This window comes from Ptychodera flava, chromosome 13 (genome assembly GCF_041260155.1).
Source record: "Ptychodera flava strain L36383 chromosome 13, AS_Pfla_20210202, whole genome shotgun sequence".
In the NCBI taxonomy this organism is placed as follows: domain Eukaryota; kingdom Metazoa; phylum Hemichordata; class Enteropneusta; family Ptychoderidae; genus Ptychodera; species Ptychodera flava.
This window is the reverse complement of record NC_091940.1, coordinates 29452272-29471578: the sequence shown is the minus strand read 5'-3', so window position 1 is coordinate 29471578 and position 19307 is coordinate 29452272. Positions and strand designations below refer to the sequence as shown.

Below are 19307 nucleotides of genomic sequence, written 5' to 3'. Positions count from 1 at the left end.
ATTTTCATCTGGCTGTAAAATGAGCAGAAGAGTAATTCAGCTGTGAACATTTTTCCCACTTTTTAGGGGTATACCTTTCTGTTGAAAAGCGGAAAATTTGCGTGTCACTTCATTGTGAATACAACCTAAAATAAAGTAGATTTGGGGCTAATTCATGTTCAACATCAAAAATGACCAAAAGCCCTTAGATTTTGTTTTTTCCATTTGTTAGAAGTGTAAATACCCTTGCCTGATAAAATTTTCACTCTTTGTAATCAAACCCACTTTCTCTCCTTCATTGCTCAGTGCATTTCACAAACAATTGAATTTGAATGTCACAAAACTCATATTATAAAATAATATTATTGAGTTACAGAGATATTTTTTTAAAAGCTGGCCGTATGAATGAACACCCAATAAAAATCACATCAGAAGAAAACCTGAACAAAATATTCAACCAGAGGAGTCAAGGCCACCTAGCGATACGCACTTTGAACTCTTGGAGTCAATTGTATGGGCCTTCAAATACAACAAGAAATTGCGACAACAAAAAGCAAAATGTTAAAACTCTTAAAATTTGTACAGAACAATAGAGTTTCCCCGACAACTAGGCTGTGAATGGAAGTCTTGCAACTATATGGCCTTAATCAGAACATAAAAATTGATGTTTGTAACTTGGCCGCCCTTCCCTGCCTGATGCAGTCCAATATCTTTTTATGTACAACAGCTGGTTTGCTTAAAAAGGAAAATGAAAAAGTCTGGTCTTGAAGGCTCTTTTTTCCTTTAAAATGTCACAATTTCCAGTGAAACGAGATGGGTGACCCCACTTGCCAGCCTACCTGACAAAAAAAACAGCATAGAATCCATCAAGACAGACACATAGTGATTAGTTTTTTTGTCGGGCTAATCTGTTACCTAGGCAACTGAGTAAAATCAGGCCGATTGAAAACATGAAATCTTTTGTTCACTTCTTAGTGGCTCTGACAAAGGGACAAATACGCTCTCGGTCTCTTTGAAAACAAAATGGCCGCCATTGTCGCACACCCATGTTGTTTTGTCAATGCTTTTAATACATGTATAATAAGCAGCATTAAAAACAGCCTGCCAGATTTTCTTGACAGACCCAGCTCTATCGAATACATTGATACTGGGGTGAGAGAGACAAAACCAAAAAGGACTGTTGTGGGATTATGCTCGTGTGTGCACGTTTTAACTTGGATTCTCAGGGGTAGGGTGTACATATATAGACAACAAAAATAAACATCTTACCCAAAAGAGAACCGGTGATACTAAAAAGGCCACCATGCTGTTTATTTGAATAGCCATCTATTTTGCTGAGCTGGTAAACACTGCATCAGTCCATGGCGATCTGACCTTTCCCTTTTTCACTGAGTTCCACTCTCAGGGTCTGGATAATGTGGGTGCTTTTTTTAATAAAAGCCACATTGGGGATAAGGTAATTTGTGCGGCTGTGCCGCAATAATTGTTTGATTTTGAGTGTTTCTTTGCATTGAAATAGCATAAAACATAGCAACGAAAATATCCTGGCAAAGACCGGATGTTCCAGAACCTTTGCCTGACACTTTAGGCCGGCTACTCCATTGATAAACTTGATTTCTGAAATTGTTGGCGACTATTATTTCCATGGAAAATTGGTGAATTATCTTTTTTTTTATTTAGCGATGACTGCATGTATTAATCTAGCCTTTAACAGGGGAAGTGTTCACGGAGAAATTTTATCAGAAGTATCAACGGTTAAAAAATGTTTCAGAGCATTGTAAATTTTAATATTCCTTTGATTAGTTTTGAATAACAATAATTTATTCCTCACTTGATATTTCTTTGCTTAAATACCATTCGCAGAGCTGGTTTTTATTCTTGAATTTAACACATGGCTGCCACTTCTTCCAAAATTTCAAAACAAAAAAGGGCATGAAGTATTAATAATTGTGACTAAAATTGCTATTAGAGTTGGTGAATTTACTTTAGAGACATTTCTAGAGATCAAAACCTTGTATTTTTTATCTTCCATTGTTGATATTTGCTATATTTATCACATGAGTCACATGGTTCTCAAACAGAAAAAAAAAAATCAGTACAAATGTAAATATGTCATTGGGTTTCTTGATAGCCGAGTCAGTAATTTAACCCCAATAAAATCATGTCATCAGAGACTTCATTTCCTTTGACAAACAAAACTCTCTGTGAGCAATTTCATTCGAAATTTGCCATTTTTTATCGCAATTGTTGAATAAACTATTTTACCCCCTGTCCACATTATGATATATAATGCTGAAACAAATTATGAATAATCCACTGGAAATATAAAAATATTTTCTTAAACATCTCCTTTGCTACAACAATTTCATATTCTTCAAGACTGTGTGAACCACACAGTGAGGATGCGGCTAAAAATATGCCGTGTTCACCGAGTCGGACCAATTTGGTAAGGCCTTTCTGTATATGTGGAAGCGTGGTATATTTTAAACGGGTGAGCAAAACCAGACTTTTAGAATGAAAAGAGCAGGGGTCACATACAAGGTAAATACATGAGAACACATGATGTTTATGACACCCAGGGTGATATATATATATATATACATACACACACACACATAAGTACAAATTAAACACAAAACTGATAGAGAAATGAGGTCAAAGGTCAATAAATCTTTCTACATCAGTGTTCTTTTATTGAGCCACTGCAATAAATATCGGTAACAAATTACACACACAGATAAAACATCTATTTTTTTTTTTCTTTTGCTTACCCTGACGTCAAACACACGCACAATATGAAAATCTTTGGTTTTACAAGTTCAAAAGGTAACAGCTCTAAATGTAGACACACAGCGCTACAATACATCACAGTGTAATATTTCAGTGCACAGAAAATAAAAATCAAAAATTTAGTGTTTTTTTAAGTACAACAGGAGTCATTAGTATTGCTCTACCAAAAAACAACAACACATTACTGTTATTCTGACAACACCTTTTCAAAGTGCAAATGGACCAGTCCTCCACTGAGAATAGAAGGGGCCATTCCATTGCTCTTCACTTGACAGGGGTGTGTATGATTGAACTTCACAGTCTTTGAGTTTCATGATTTCAAGCTCATACACTTAAATTACACTGACTTCAAAGTAAATCCCGAAATCCCCTCAAGAGGCAAAAATTACATTGGATAGACCACCACTTTGAACTTGAACAGTCCTAGCCAACCTCACACGTTACGTGTACTCACAACAAATTCTTGCAAGATTCATGCAATACAGTCGATAAATGAAATCTATCCCAGCAAAGTGAAACAAATCAACTTGCTCCGGAATGGAAGAACAAAAGTGTAGTTTTTTGATTCAAAGTAATATTTTTCAGTACATTGGTGCGACTCTACATTTATAATTTACATCAAATTATTACTTTTCCATGAGAAAACAAATTGGAACTTGTCTGAACCACAATAAAATTTTGCCTGTAGTCAAGTATGGCACTGATGTACTCAGCTATGTACACACTTAAAAGTGTCCTACATAGCTGTCTTCAAGAAACCCGTTGTTACGGTGACAAGACAAACAAAAGTCATACACACCCATCCCACCGTTGACAATCTGCTCATACCCTGTAGAACGCCATATTAAAACAAAAATAAGACAATGAAAGTAGTTGTTGATTAATAATCGTTACTGGAAGCATTAAATCCATGATTTTTTAGTAGAAAGGGGGAAGTTGGACGTGGAAACTTAGTACAGAAGCATTTATCCATCACACTCTGTCCCCTCCCTACTTTAATTCTTGCAAAAAACAGTCCATTCTTGCCGGTGAATTTACAAGAGATTCAAGTCTATGGATCACGGTTCAGCATAGAAGTTTTCAAAAATACAATTTCGCAAAATTTCACAAGTATCTGACACTCGTTCCAGGACAGATCCTCACTTGACACTGACCTTCTCAACATGAAAACGACAACCCCAAAAAAATCACTCGCGAGATGGCAAACACTTTCAATATCCGATGGACTAATCATCTGTTGATGTGAAAAAAATGATATTTTTTGAAATGTAGTATATCGATGAAAAAATATTAATAAGAGTCAGCATCACAGTTTACACTAATCAAAAACATTGACAAAAGTACAATATTTTAAATAAGGGTGGGGAGAAATATGAATGAAATAGATTAGTACTAGAAATAGAATTTTTTTTTATAGTTAAATATAAGTTTCAGGAGAAAACACTAAGAGTATTTCAGATTGAAGTATAAGTTACCTACCTACAAACCCTAGTTTGCATAGCTACAGTATTATTGCATAATAATTATGAATTAGTATTGATTAGAAATAATTACCCTAGACAAAAACACATCGCTGGAAAAAAAAAACTGTAGAACGGAAGAAATTCACAGGAAGCCTTGGATTTACATAAGAGGCAATTCTCACACAAGGTAAAGTCTGCATCATCAATGGGTATGCAATCAGGCATATAAATAAATATATTATGTTAGACAGGAATTTTTTGGTCAAGATTTAAAAATTTCTGCCAGAGAAAAAAACGAGAGAAAAAGAAGTAAAATTCACTTCAAAAGATAGAGTACTGGTCTACGGTATTTCATATAAGTTAATATAAAGCACACATTTGACACTGGCACAAAAACAAAACTACCCTGTGGGAGAATAAAATGCTGTCTGACTGTGGGTACAAATGTTTCTAAGTCTGCTGCACACACATACACACACGACATATACATGGTAGTACTATACAACAACTATGCACAAACCGAAAGGTATGTGCTACACAATTAAGTTCTTTGTGCAGGTAGGACATAGACTGGAAAAATAAATAATAAAAAGAGTTACTTATAGGAACCACAGGAGGGCTAAAGAAATCAAGACAAAAACACATTCAAGTTTCAGAAATAACAAAACCCCTCCTCTCTCCAAACCTGCTTTTGTGTCCATTGGATAAACATTCAAAACAAAATACTATGTAACACTAATTTCAATCTTATTGCAATGAAAAGTGACCGTGTCTGGTGACCGCTTTCAGCATGTGAATTTGGTCAGTACGCTTCTTGCTAATGTCTTGTAAATATGTTTTACGTTTTTTTTAAACATCCTCGGTGCAGGAGTTTTGTCCATAAGTACAGCAGTTTGTTTTTTAAGTACAACCTCTCTATCTAGAGTTTTTAAGTTTTGTTTGTGGTGTGTGAGTACACCGAGTTGATAGAAAACTAAACATTCAGAAAGGAAAAAAAACATAAATTATCTTGAGACTTTGTTTTAAAGCTTTGTCGCAGCTATTTTGCTAGGAAGATCAATTTTTATCATATCATTTTTTTTTCAAAACCACGAAAATAAACGGAAATTGTACCTGAACACAGCTGGTTTTGAAATACCACATCATCATTACCATGTCTTATCATGAAAGCTTCAACACTTTCAAAAGCAAACATTTAAAACATGACAGCTTGAACAACTTCTGATCAGCATGATGTTTGGTCCCTACAAAGACCTCTGAACTTTTATATGTTCAAAAAAAGATAAAAGCTTGGTTCAAAAGTCTGCCAAATTAACAGGCACTTTTTCTGAGTTCAGATTTGCAAAAAATGCCACACAGACATTACACACACACAGACAGACATCATATTTCCTCAGCAAAAATAAGTACAAATTCTTCTGCAGTGATTTACTGCAATAGAATAACCAACCGTGGCTTTGAAAACAGCTCACACTTTGGACCCAAATTATTAATTTTTTTTTTGGTTTTGCACTTCATGAATTTGACCTTATCTTTTTAAAATGTCAAAACGACACAAAGGATGGACCAAAATAAGATATACGGTCACTCCCCCAAGTCAATAAAAAAGAAAAAAAATTTCATTTGCACTCTCTCCACAAAGTTAAGGTGCCCCGCACGAAGCAATGTGAACCACATATACTGAGTAGGCAACATTTTATCAAGGGTGCACTGGGGCAGAGATTTTACCCACAAAAAAGTCGCTGTATTCCATGTGGACATTGGTCAAAGTGGGACGTGTACCCACTGTCATACATATAAACTGTAAAACACGTAACTTGAGCAATGCCCAAATATAGCCCGCAATATTAAGTACTGGAAATAAATAGACACACAGTGCATTCACTGCCTGTTCACAAAACCTCCCTTTCATCTGATTGTCAAGAATACAGTGCTCAAGTTTCCGTATAAAGATAGAACTCTGTCAACGTAAAAGTACTTTGTCTATAATAATCTTAAAAAATATTCTATGTTTTCTAAACATAAATCTCTTCTTTTTTTTCGTCATGTTTTGTAAACTAGGTTTCTCAGTCTTTCTGGAAAATGTTGGCCTCTGCTTTTTGAAAAATGGATGGAAGGTTTCTTTTTAAGTTTTTTGTTTTACCCTTTTTTGTTTGGAAGGGGAGTTTAAAGAGTTTCTGGGGAGATGTTTTATAAAGCTGACTACGGTTACAAGGAAGATCACGATCACAGTAGGCTTTCACCGGCTATTTTGCCGAGATCCGTGAAACCTCTATCCATGGCAGTATCCGCGTTATCGTTGGACATCGGTGACAAGTTTTCCATCCCGTTATTGGACGGGAAACCCACCAGGCTGAAGCCTTCCTGCTGCCTTAGCTGTTGCTTGGAGTGTACTCTGTAGTGCTCTTTCAGGTTGCTGGACTGGGAGAAGGCTTTGCAGCAGATCTTGCACTGATACGGGCGCTCGCCGCTGTGGATGCGTATGTGCGCCCTCAGCGTGCTGGCCTGGGTGAATGCCTTGCCGCAGTGCTTGCACTGGTAGGGCCGCTCCCCGCTGTGGGTTCGCATGTGACTCTTCAGGTGCTGGATCTGCACGAAGGACTTGGCACAGACGTGGCAGCAGAAGGGCTTCTCGCCGGTGTGGATTCTCTCGTGGGCCCGGAGGTTGCCCGACTGCGTGAAGCCCTTGCCGCAGGTCTCGCACTTGAACGGCTTCTCCTGGTTGTGAATGCGCCGGTGCGTCTTCAGATTACCTAGGAGGCTGAAACCTTTCCCGCAGACCTCGCAGTGGAAGCGGCGTTCAATCGGATCACCCACTAGCCCGTTATCCGCCACACTATTGGAACCGATCCCTGAGTTGTTGATTTGGAACCCGACATTGGCCAAACTGGAGAGGGCCAAGCCGGGGTCGCTGAAGGGTGCATATTTGAAGTGTTTCATCTGTTGTTCCAACAGCATGTTGAACGGAAGAAGACCCGCATCTCCCTGGTGAGCCAGCGGCGCCAGGGATTTGAATGGGACAGCAGCAGCTGATGTAATGGTGTTGATGCTGTCTAGCTTTGGAAGACAGCTGAGTAAGTTTTGGTGCTCTCTGTCTGACAGAGTTGTTGAAGTACTTGTCGTCGTAGTTGTAGCGGAAGAGGCAGTTGCATCTGAGTTGTTTGTCATCACACTGGGTTCGTCTTCTTTCTTCTTAAAAGTTGCGTCACTTTTCCTTTTCGACAGGTCTCTGACTTTCCCCTCGGGCTCGTAATCGGGGTCATTTTCTTCATCATCGTCGTACTCGTCTAACTTCTCGTCGATGATCAGGTCGGCTTCGTCGGCACTTTCGGTTTTCTGGGAATCCGTGTCAGACAGCCTCCCACTCAAATCATCCATGCCGTTGCCGTTGTGGTCGGCCGCCATGTCTCCACCGTTCTGGCTGGAAATCATGGACAGTTTGTTGTTGTCGTTTACCGTCCACATGAACATGTTCCAAGGCGGCTCGATGCACACATCAGCTGTCGTGATTGGCAACCCCGTGGAGCCCGAGACGGCCACGTCCTTGTCCTCGGATTTCAGACCTTCTTCGTTGTAGTCGCGGATGTATTCATAGGTACCATAGTAAAGCGACTCCTTGTCACTTGGGTCAGTTATTTTGATAAACACACTGCAGCCAGTCAAGTCAGCTAACTGATGGCACTGTATGGACGAAAATGGGTATGGAGAAATTTCTCAGAGAGAGAACAATTTGAGAAGAAAAAGTGACCAACACAGAAATAAAGGGCTAGCTGTGATTTTTGACAATGTATATCATTATTTGTGTTTTCGATGTCAACCACAGTTTCTTGTTCTACTCCTCGAAACATGTTGGGATACACAGTATTCAGCTTGTCAGCTCAGCCTGTACATGTGTAAACTGCATTGTTATTGTTGACAAGTGAATTCTGGTCTGGACTGAGAATTCAAATATAATCGATAAATGTGCATTCTACATGTATAAACGCTGTGTTAACAAGTAAATGGTGTTTTAACATGCTTTTACATGGGAAGTGGGATACGGACTTCCACTTGACGAACAAAACAATTGTGAAAAATCATCACAAGCAAGCAGCTATGTTGGTTTCAGGTAAGGCTCTAATTGTATGCCAAATTATTGAAATCTGACAGTTTAGCAAAATTTTTATATTCAGTCAAATTATTTATCCTTGTCAATACATGTTATGGATGCACAGTGTAAAGTATTTTTTTTAAATTTAGCATTACAGGAAAAATATAATAACTCAGTGATACTTCACTTAAATTCATTGTTTCTTAAACACTAAAAACAAAGCAAAAATGAACAGAAATTTTCATTTTTGGGGGATGAGTATATTTTTCATTACACCACCATGTTCTAACAATTATTGTTAAGAATAACAGAAGCCATAAAATATATTGCTAATTGCTGTCATTTTACCAGGTCAATCACTCATGATCACCACACGCGCACAATTGTAAATGTGTTTGTTTGCTCAATTTCCAATTAATGACAGTAAAGATTTCGTCTGTGTTCTGTGACCTATTATAATACACATGGAGTATAAATTGGTCATTTAAAATTGACGGATTTTACATGTAACACTTTTATACATGTCTAACGATGTTCGACCTACCTTCTGAAAAATAGTTTTCTTTATTTCATCGGCAAACTGAGCTGTTTTTGACACGTCCCCCGATGCATTCTCGCGGCTATTGCACTTGACCTCACACTGAGTTCTCTCCTCCATCTTAACCACTCTCCCCGCCACTGGCTTCCTAAAAATAAAAGGGGGAAAAAACGCGAATTAACGCATGTCTAAATCTGTCCATTTAAGAAAAAAAATCATAATACAAACAAAACCGATCCGCGCCATTAATGAGCCCTCACGGTATATGACAGCGTCAGAAAATGTCGATGATGTGAAATTATCCCACGGTTTGACACATCCACGCACACAAACGAAACTATTGAGCTCAGAAATGAATATCGTCGAGTAGGTTTCGAGTTAAAACGGCACGCGCTGAAAATCCGCATTCATTTCGGACGAATGGCGACCATGCTTCACTGCCCTTCAACACAAAGAAAATAGTCAAAATAATTCATATTCGGTCTTTTTTAAAGGGATTTTACCTCATAAAAACTATGTCAAATGACCCAGCGCGAGAAAAAGTACATCCCACGACCACGAAACGACGAAAATGCTGCAAACCAACCGAGATATTTTGACAAAAGGCGGGCGCGGAAAATAAGCCGTGCCGTCGTTTTTACAGATCTTTCCACAATGGCGAGCACAAAGAAATGTAAACAAATGAAAACGTTGTCGTTGTTAAGTTTCACTGACACTGACAGATAATATAGACAATAAAAATCTGAGAAATGGACTCCGCTTTTTGAAAGACGTCACGATATTTGACCTAGTAGTAAATATTCCAGCTTAACTGTAAAGAGGAAAGACTAGAAAGAGAATGAAACCTACCCACCGCCTTGCTGTTTATTTTTCAAACAACAACAAACACTTTTTTCAGAGGCTGTCTTGCTACTCCGCCATCTTGGGTAATAGGTGAAAGGTCAGGGGTCAAATTTATTAATATTGCAGTAGGAAATGCTGACGTAATGGTGCAATCGTTTATAAACCCTGTCTTTCAACATGCTTTAAGTGTACGCAAGCAAACTTCTACAAGAATTACTTTTTTCCCACCGCAGAAAAGGCAACCATTTCAAAAAGAGTGATTTTGGAAGAAATTTATGATTTACTGCCATAGCCATAGGCTTATCAATACGTGGCACATTTCGGTCACCAATGAAACAACTTCACACTTCTCAAAAAAGAAAATCGAAAATAGGCTACTTTTCGGCATTCAATTAATTTGTTTGGTCATATCGCTAATAAGCTTTCGGGCCTATTTTAATGAGGACCGAAATGTGCCACCGATTTAAAAGATGGTTTGATGCAATGTAGGGCTTAGCTGGTGTACCTTCCACGTAACATGTATATTTGCAAATCCTTTTCATTTTCATTATGTGCATTTCCTATTGACGACTAGGAATAGCTTCCCTTCAAAACATTTAGCGAAATTAGTGAAGGAATTTCTTTGTATCGAATTTATTTTTTTTATTTACAGACCAGAATTAATGTATTAATTTAAACAATATCACGGCAAGTCTTTAAGAAGGTGTAAACTTACCGCAAAGATGAGACAATTTGGAGTCGATTGTTGTCGTATAACACGATTGGAACTAAATTTGGATAATTGGATTGGCACTATTTCTCAAGAATTTAAGTAATTTGTTAAATATTACACCGTATTTGGTAACCACCTTTAAAATTATATCCGAAATTTTCGATGTTGTGCAAATGTTATGAGTAAGAATCATTGCATGACTGTATCTAATGCAATATTGTTCAATACATGTGAACAATATTTATATTTGAATGAAAATATTTGAACTTGTCTTTAGTTTTTTTGACACTGAGATTCTAGTTCTAATCTCGATTTGTTACTTTGCCCTAACCAAAATGAAGTTTTCCGATCGATTTACAGTGAGGTCAGTCAGAGTCACTTCAAAAATGCCCTGACGTAAGCTTATAGTGTTTATAAAGCCCCAATTGATGAAAAAGTAAGGGACATTTAAAAAGTGCCCTGACACAAAAGTCATTAATTAGAGATATTTTATGCATTTTGTCTCATTTCTTTATGGTATTTGCACAAAAATAAAACATTTTCATAGAAATGAATACGATTTAAGGGATATACAAAAATCGATGTATATTTGTTGTTTTGTTCGTTGAAAACATATTTCAATTTTTTTTTAGTATTCTATCATTTTGCAAAATTTACGTTATAAATATTTCGATTTCATTAAAATTTCGTTATAATTACTCTCATCCAATTTTCCCAAATTAGTATTACATCGACGCCACAAATGCGCATGCAAGCGCAAACCATTTCATTGTCCGGGAAACCTCAATTCGATTGCAATGTTTGAACCACAGATGACACTGTTGCCCAAAGTATCAACTTATATTCCATGATTCGTGGCAATTCAGCTGACGATATCCCATCCCAATGCAGGGTTTTAGTGGTTTTTGACCCTTTACAGCAAGCATCTGACATAAATTTAGTAGACAAGGTGTGGTCCGATAAGTTTCGGCCGACTCATGATATTTTAGCGTTTTCGTTTATAATATTAAATGAGATTTATTCACGACAAACTGTACCCTGGGCTTTGCTGCAATAATTGTAGCCCTTGGTTGGTGGGGATTGGGCTTCTGTCGTGCGGCTCGCGCCTTGCCCTGGTTGGGGCAAGGCGCGAGCCGCACGACAGAAGCCCAATCCCCACCAACCAAGGGCTACAATTATTGCAGCTACCCTGGGCTCTGACTATCATATACATGTTTTCCAAATATAGAAAATAAGCAATCCACAAGAGGGCGCCATTGCAACTAAACAGGCTTAGAGCTCACTCTAATTAATATTAGCGGAACCATATATGCCACAAAATGCAACCTTGGATCAGTCGATGGTGACTCTCTCTCTCTCTCTCTCTCTCTCTCTCTCTCTCTCTCTCTCTCTCTCCCCCGACAGACTGACATAGGTTGCGACATAGGGCCAAATTAACCCTTGTCGGTATTTTCGTACATCGTAAATCGCATAAATGTCTCGTTTGTTCTCCCGATAAAATTTGACTGTTCAGAATGAGTTCTGTCCAAGACAGTAATGTTACTCACTTTTTTGAAGGGTTTACTCTGCGTGCACGTTGAGAGTGTTGTTAAGTTAACAGTGCAATGCGAAGCCAACTTATACCGTGTCAAACGCGCATTTTGTTGAAATTCGGTCAAATGGAACACAATCTATGGAGATCGAACAATGGGGTAGATTCAAAGAAGAACAGTGTTGTTCGAATACTTACTATCATTTTGCCGAGCATTAGTGACTATTCGGAAATAACATACAAAGATTGTCGAAACTGATGCTTTACACCAAGCACAGTCACTCCATCCGCTGGAAGGACTGTGCACCAAATGAATGTTTTGATTTTTTTCCGCTTTGTTTGTTTCGTTTTTTGTTTTTGTTTTGTTTGTGTGAAAGCCATAAACTTTTCATCGCTATATGAACGAACAAGCTACAGCAATAAGAGCACACAAATGTCCTAGATATCTTCACATTCCATTATCTGATATGCAAAGATTAAATATCTTTCCGGAAAAACTTGACGAGACTTTCGGAAATTACATTAATTAAGTTACCTACTATCAAATTGTTACGTTAAGATTGAAACCGATATAATGTTGAATTCATGGCAGCAAGCTGAAGCTATAGACACAAGTAAGTAGTTGCCAAAAAAACATTTTGTCCGAATTTCAGTCGGCAGCTACCAGAACAGTGCGCGTGAGCATCTTGGTAGTCGTAGCACACCTGTGATTGCGGTAGGCATTGATGTCATGTCATCTGTCTGGCTTCCGTGTTCTCTCATATCTGGCTTTCAAGCTACGTGAAATCTGTCATCATGTCATCTTAATGCGAGAGCAAATAATTAGGCTATCTCATGAATATCAAATGACACTCAAAAAGCTTTGACGTTCTCTTAACCTCAGTAGGAAAACAATGCTCGCCTCCCCGGGCAAGTAATTTTTGCTGGCAGAGCAAACGAAATTTTAGTCACCTGTCCGATGGGTGGATGGACTTCAGCAAAGTTTCCGAATTTTGATTTGTCGGGAAGTCAAACTAGGCGAAGTACACGGGTATACATTATGAGACACATAATGTTAGGTAGGTACTATTTTGCTGGGAGAGGTAATTTTTCGTACCTGTGTTTGGTTTTGAAGTCCACGAGTATCCGCAATGTGTTAGCTTTAAAATTGCATGTAGCTCCTCACAATATCATTTCCATATAGACTTTTCTGATCAAATGGTAATTTTTATTCAGAATTTTGCAACTTCGTTCACAACAAGGCAGTATAGGTATTGACACAAAGAACATTACATTGCAAAAAGAGAAAGTTTACTTTGAAATAAAATGACCAAATCATCGAGCATCTCTGAAGAAATGCTTGTCACTAACAACGCACAGCATATCAAAAACGTTCATCACGACGCCACTGAGAAAGAGCGCCAGCTAGTGTTCACTGTCCACTATATCGTCAGATCAGTAATCTGGCTCGACGTGGCTTTATCTTTCCCTTCAAAACAGAAACGCACAATATCACAAGGAAAATTTATCTAAAACACGGTCTTAATTAAAAGTTACAGGGAATTGTCTCAAAAAAACGTACGATATATTAGTATAACAGGAAATGAGAAAAAAGTCAAAATTCGTCTTTGCCTTCATTCAGACAGCATAGTGGACGGATGTGTACATGGGTCTTTAAAAACCTCCTAATTAATGATTGATTTACGAAAATATGAACGTGAACAAAACCAGCCATAACTTGCATTCCCATCAAACAATGCTGATAACAATCTTCCGATCAACTTGGAACAACTTCGTGAAAATTATAACTTGCAGGCACGTCTTGTCACCATGACCTATACAAAGCTAGTCTATTATTTCCACATAATGGTAACATATTCAGTAAATTTGAAAAACAAAATATCTAATAATGCACACAATAATTGGATCAAGAAATTATTTTCCAGGCAACACGACCACTGCCTGTTTGCAAATCAATTGACCCGTTACCTATACCCCACACAAATTGTCTCCACTGAGGAGGCATTTTGCACATTTCCCTGGGATGCACCGCTTCAAAGTAAAAAGTTCTGGTGTATATACAGTATTTCAGGAACAAATGCCACAGTCAATATCCGCAGGCCTCAGTGTTGGTTTCTTAAGTTTTGCGCACGAGTTTCACCATCGATAAAGAATACATAAAGAATATATAAAGAAAGCTGACATCTGATTCATATTCTCTTAATACCCCCCTGAATCAGTTCCCTTGATTTTGATTATTATTCATCGTCTTATTGGTCGGATTCTTGCTTGCTAGAATACTGACTCGAAACATGCAGCTAGCGTCATCATTTTCGTCGTCTTCGTCGTAATAGCTGTCGTCGCCATTATTGTCATGGTCGTCGACGTTATTGCCATAATCTTCAGTTTATTAAATATCTCCTTCTGATCTCCTTCTTCCTCAAAACCAATGTCTCAAAAAGACTCTGTCTTGCCGTGTTTTCTTCCTGAAACGGTGGGAACGTCCGTGACCGCGTTTTGAGGCGCACATTTACCCTTCGACAGCAGCTTACGAAAGGCCCGTCGGAACTTGGGGCTGGTCAGGCCGTAGAGAATGGGATTGATGGCGCTGTTGGATAAGAACAAGGTCGCCATTCCGAACGGCGGGTCTCTGCTGTGGTCAAACGTAACAAGGACCTGGTAGGGTGACAAGAAGATGAGATAAGCCATGAACACGCAGAACAGGGTCTTCACAGTGTTAATTTGGCGTGTTGTCACCGTCGCAGCCATCGACTGGACTTGACGCTTTGCCCGGCGTATTTCGCGCCAGATTCTGAAGTAACAAAACACGATCACACCGAAAGGGAGAATAAAAGTGAATGTCGACAAAAATAACAGATACTTGAAACCATCATCTGTTCTATCGAACAGGCAAATTACTTCATTTGTCAGGAAAACATACCTGGAAAAATTGAACAAGGGCGGCAGACTGAAGACGGCGGCGACTGAATGACACAAACAGACGATCAAAATACTGTTTCTCATTTTAAAAACTTTGTTGAACAAGTTTTTCCTACATACACATAAATATCGGTTAATTGCGATAGCAACCATCGTAAAGATCGATGCCCCTCCACTTTGTATGAAAAGAAAACCAAACAACTGACACAGCCAATCGTTGTGGTAACGAAAAATTCGCCCGGCTGTGGCATACGAGGCCAACGTGAGAGACGTCATGATGGTACAAGTCATGAGATCGGAAACGCACAGTCCACCGACCAAGACGAGAGAGGGCGTCCTCAAGTCGGCGAAGACGATAATAGAGGTTATGACGAGGAAGTTGCCGATAAGTCCGACCACGATCAGTATCAAGAGCAGTGCCACGAAGACATTCCTCGTCGTCGCGCTCGGCGCGTTTGCAAGCCCTGAATGTACCAAACCTTCACTTGTGGACGAGGATGAATTGAAAAGATCGGCCATGACGCAAATATCAGCAAACTCGAGAGCTTTTTGCGATAGTTCCTTTGCAGCTGAAAATGGGTACAGGAACCGTTGAAACTTACTCCGCCGCTGTCGACGGAACAGTCAAGCGACCAGAGACAGAATCTTAAACTTCAAAACTTCAACTCAAAAGTTCCTGATGACTGACCCGATGTTATCGATTTTTCTCAATGGACTAATGAATGTTGCATCAGATATAACAATTGAAATCAGCAGATTTGTCTTCCACCCTGGCGATGACGCAAACCGTCCTTTAGACGTTGACCTGAACGTGTAAGGAAATAGAACAGAAAAAAGTAAATGCGTGTTGGAAAGTGAATTAATAATTGCAATACGTCTATTTGATCGAGTAGTAAATTCAAATGCGACAAATTGGGCACAAAAGAAGTGAACAGGTTTGTACTTTTGTTGAAAAAACCCACAAAATTTACAATAACACGGTTGGAACTAATTTGGGATAATTGGATCTTCATATTTTTCAAATTTCTCAAAAGTGTTACGTACACTATAGCTTATTGTTGCAATATACTCATGCATAAAAACAAGTGTATAACTTAAAAAGAAAAGCAAATGAGCTTACATTTGCAGATAAAACCGGCATTAGCCTACTTCACCATCCAATTATCCCAAATTAGTTCCAATCGTGTTCAATCGACACCGACGATTTGAAAAATACTAGTTCAAGTTTGGCACAGATATTCGAACCACCTTCTAAACAGCGTGATACTTCCAAGAAATTATAAATAAAATAACCTTTAACTATTTGTTTTACTTGTACGTTTGTTGCATATTTAGAATGAAAACACGATTGAGAACTAATTTGGAATAATTGGATGGTGAAGAAATGTCGGTTTAATATGCAAATTTGAGCTCATCTGCTTTTCTTTTTAAGTTACACATTTCTTTTTATGAGTAATTTGTAATATTGCAACATTCAGCTACATGGCATCTAACAGTTTTGAGAATCATCCTAAATCAGTTTTAATCGTTTTCAAGGCAGAACGCACCTCGGGGACAGACATTCGGACTCTCAAACTTTTACAATTCTCTTCTGATATACCACATGTGGGGTTCATTTTAAAGCTCTTGGTGAAAGAAAACTTTTCACCGGCTTAGTTTTTCGAAATTCGAAAATTTTTATTTTTCTCCATAGAGTTACCACAGGGATGGCGGCCATTTTGAATTTCTAATATCGGTAAATCTTGGGTGATTCGTTTCTCTAGTACCAAAATTTGCATGGTGACCCCCTGTTTTTATTCTTGATTTTGAAAGACAATGATTGAAAGATTCCTTGAGGAAAGTTAGAGCAAAAGTTAAGTCTTTCACTTTCGAGGTGCATACTACCTTAAAGGCCCGATAGCTGTATCTTTTTCGCATTATTTTTGTGATTTTACTTCCAAACTAAAACAAGTTCATTGGAATGTACTCATTGAGGGGTGTTTATACAAGTAGAATAAACTGTCCACTGGGACTACATGTGCAATTTTGAGCAAGATAAATAATAAATGTTTGCCCAAACATAAAATGGCGCCCTCATGCAAATAAAGCAAAAACACAGTACGCAGTGCATATATGCATTGGAATCTTCACAGAAACAACAGAGTAGTCCAATATAATGCATAGTGCTGAATGTTTTCCACTGGGACACCATATGCTATGTTTTCTTTGTAATATTACCAATTTTTAAAAATGGCGGGAAATCAGAATAACGATTAAAATTTAAATTTACTTGTCCAATGTTTCAATGGTAAAAGACTATATCCTTTAAATCTGTAGAATTTTAAGAAAACCAGAGAAGGAAGAAAGCCTTTTTCAGGTCCACAGATTTCAGAAATTACAGCTACAGGGGCTTACTACCTTCTACCTAAAGGTAAATTTCATGAGAATAAGCTTATTGCTTCAAATGTACTTGAGTGATGGTGGTTCAGAATTACTTGTGGGGAGGACTCTTGATAGCACGCCAGATGAATTTTATGAATAGACAGCCATCTTACAAACGAAAAGAACGTGATTTTTTACCCGTTACTTGTGAATTAACGACAGTTTTCAGAGCCGTCTTGCCAAGGGCCACGAATCACCAGCTTTCGATCTTGTTGTCTGTGTTTTGCCATGCGTCAAATTCAGTCTTGAATGTCACGCATATGACACTATGTAGGTCATTCAACTAATGTTGTTTTTTATGTTACAAGCAAACTACCCGCGATACATCGAATCAGGGTCACATAATGAACCCAGAGAGAAAAGACAGAAGTAACGCGGTTCAGAAGTTCAATTCTCGCAGCCCTGTCGTGAGTTACACCAATCAGCTGCCGAGTTTATGGATATGAACTCGTTAACACTGTGACACAAAGTCATGGAAAACACACACAACTTCGGTGTGGTTTTCATACTACATGAAAGTTAGAAAATTGCAACCTAATTTAAGTTTGATATGCTGTCTGTGTTTGCGATTTGGTCCCCATGCGATGAATAGAAAGTCGCTCGTGCGCAGACGTGATGACTACTTTCATTCAAGGTGGTATTTGATTTGACCGCCAAAAGTCTCGCAAGTAAACCCATTCTCACGAGATACAGTTATAACTTAGCTATATTTGTTTGCCTTAGAGAGGCCAGTCACCAATGATAATCATATAACCATAGAGTCAGGTCTACACTTATCAATAGCACTTACGTTTTAATGCCACTATCTAGCAATTTGCGGCCAGTAATAAATTTTCAAATTCCTGCATGTAGAAGCATCATACAGAAATGTCTTACCGTTGCTCTACTGTACACATTTTTGTATACTTTCCTACGTCTGTCGTGAAACAAGTTGTGGAATTTATCCGTATGTTAGGTGTTACTTGAGGTAGAACTCGCTTCAGGGACAGATATTCGGGCTTTCAAATTTTATTAATTATCTTCTTATCTACCACTTGTTGAAGCTCATTTAAAAGCTCTTGGTGAAAGAAACGTTTTCACCGTCTTAGTTTTTCGAAAAACGAAAAATTGATTTTCCTCATAGAGTTAAAACAGGGATGGCGGCCTTTTTGAATTTCAAATATCGGTAAATGTTAGGAAATTTGTTTCTTAAGTACCAAAATTTGCACTTTGACCCCTGATTTTTATTCTTGATTTGGGAAGAGAATGGTCGAAAGTTTCATTGGGGAAAGTTTGAGGAAAATTTCAAGTCTTTCACTTTCGAGGTGCATACTACTTTAAAGAAGTGCTACTCAGTCTGCACTTTACGTGCATGCGTGCGCACACACACATGCACTCACACTGACAGACAGTCATACATACATACATACATACATACATACATACATACATACATACATACATACATACATACATACATACATACATACATACATACATACATACATACATACATACATACATACATACATACATACATACATACATACATACATACATACATACATACATACATACATACATACATACGTCCTGTTCGCGATATGAACGGAGGGTAAACGCATACATACATACATACATACATACATACATACATACATACATACATACATACATACATACATACATACATACATACATACATACATACATACAGACAGACAGACAGACAGACAGACAGACAGACAGACATACATACAGACAGACAGACAGACAGACATACAGACAGACAGACAGAGACAGACAGACAGACAGACAGACAGACAGACAGACAGACATAAATACATACATACATAAGTAGTAATATAATATTCCTTTCCATGATAAAAATAGAATTTTTACACCCATTTTATTCATTTATCTAAATGGGCGAAAGGAAAATTTAACCATCCATGTAACTAAAGTGTGACCCTGACCTATATACGAACTCACGCACGCGCAGCAGTTCATTGTCCTGAACTAAGCGGGGAAATTCCCTGCTG

General features: G+C 38.1%; 2 protein-coding genes across 3 annotated transcripts in view; one reads left to right on the top strand and one right to left on the bottom strand.

Annotated features, from left to right (window-relative positions):
* Positions 1–19307, top strand: part of LOC139148120 (reticulocyte-binding protein homolog 2a-like) — a 581355-nt gene that overhangs the window by 457953 nt on the left and 104095 nt on the right. The gene's annotated exons all lie outside the window — the stretch shown is intronic.
* On the bottom strand, positions 5452–9795 carry LOC139148086 (uncharacterized). Of its 2 annotated transcripts, none has more exons than XM_070719382.1 (3): positions 9714–9795; positions 8867–9008; positions 5452–7913 (listed from the first exon to the last, which is right to left on the bottom strand). In XM_070719382.1, exons 2-3 carry the CDS (start codon positions 8978–8980, stop codon positions 6459–6461), a joined length of 1569 nt encoding a protein of 522 aa, XP_070575483.1. In that variant the 5' UTR covers positions 8981–9008; positions 9714–9795; the 3' UTR covers positions 5452–6458. The 2 variants fall into 2 exon arrangements, with proteins under 2 accessions (XP_070575483.1, XP_070575482.1); XM_070719381.1 differs by lacking the exon at positions 9714–9795 and adding an exon at positions 9364–9518.

What these genes read in the sequence shown, in the direction of transcription:
- LOC139148086 (XM_070719381.1), bottom strand. An exon ending in AGAAAACTATTTTTCAGAAG is followed by an intron (nt 7,914 to 8,866) that starts GTAGGTCGAACA and finishes TCGTCCATACAG; the next exon opens with TGCCATCAGTTAGCTGACTT.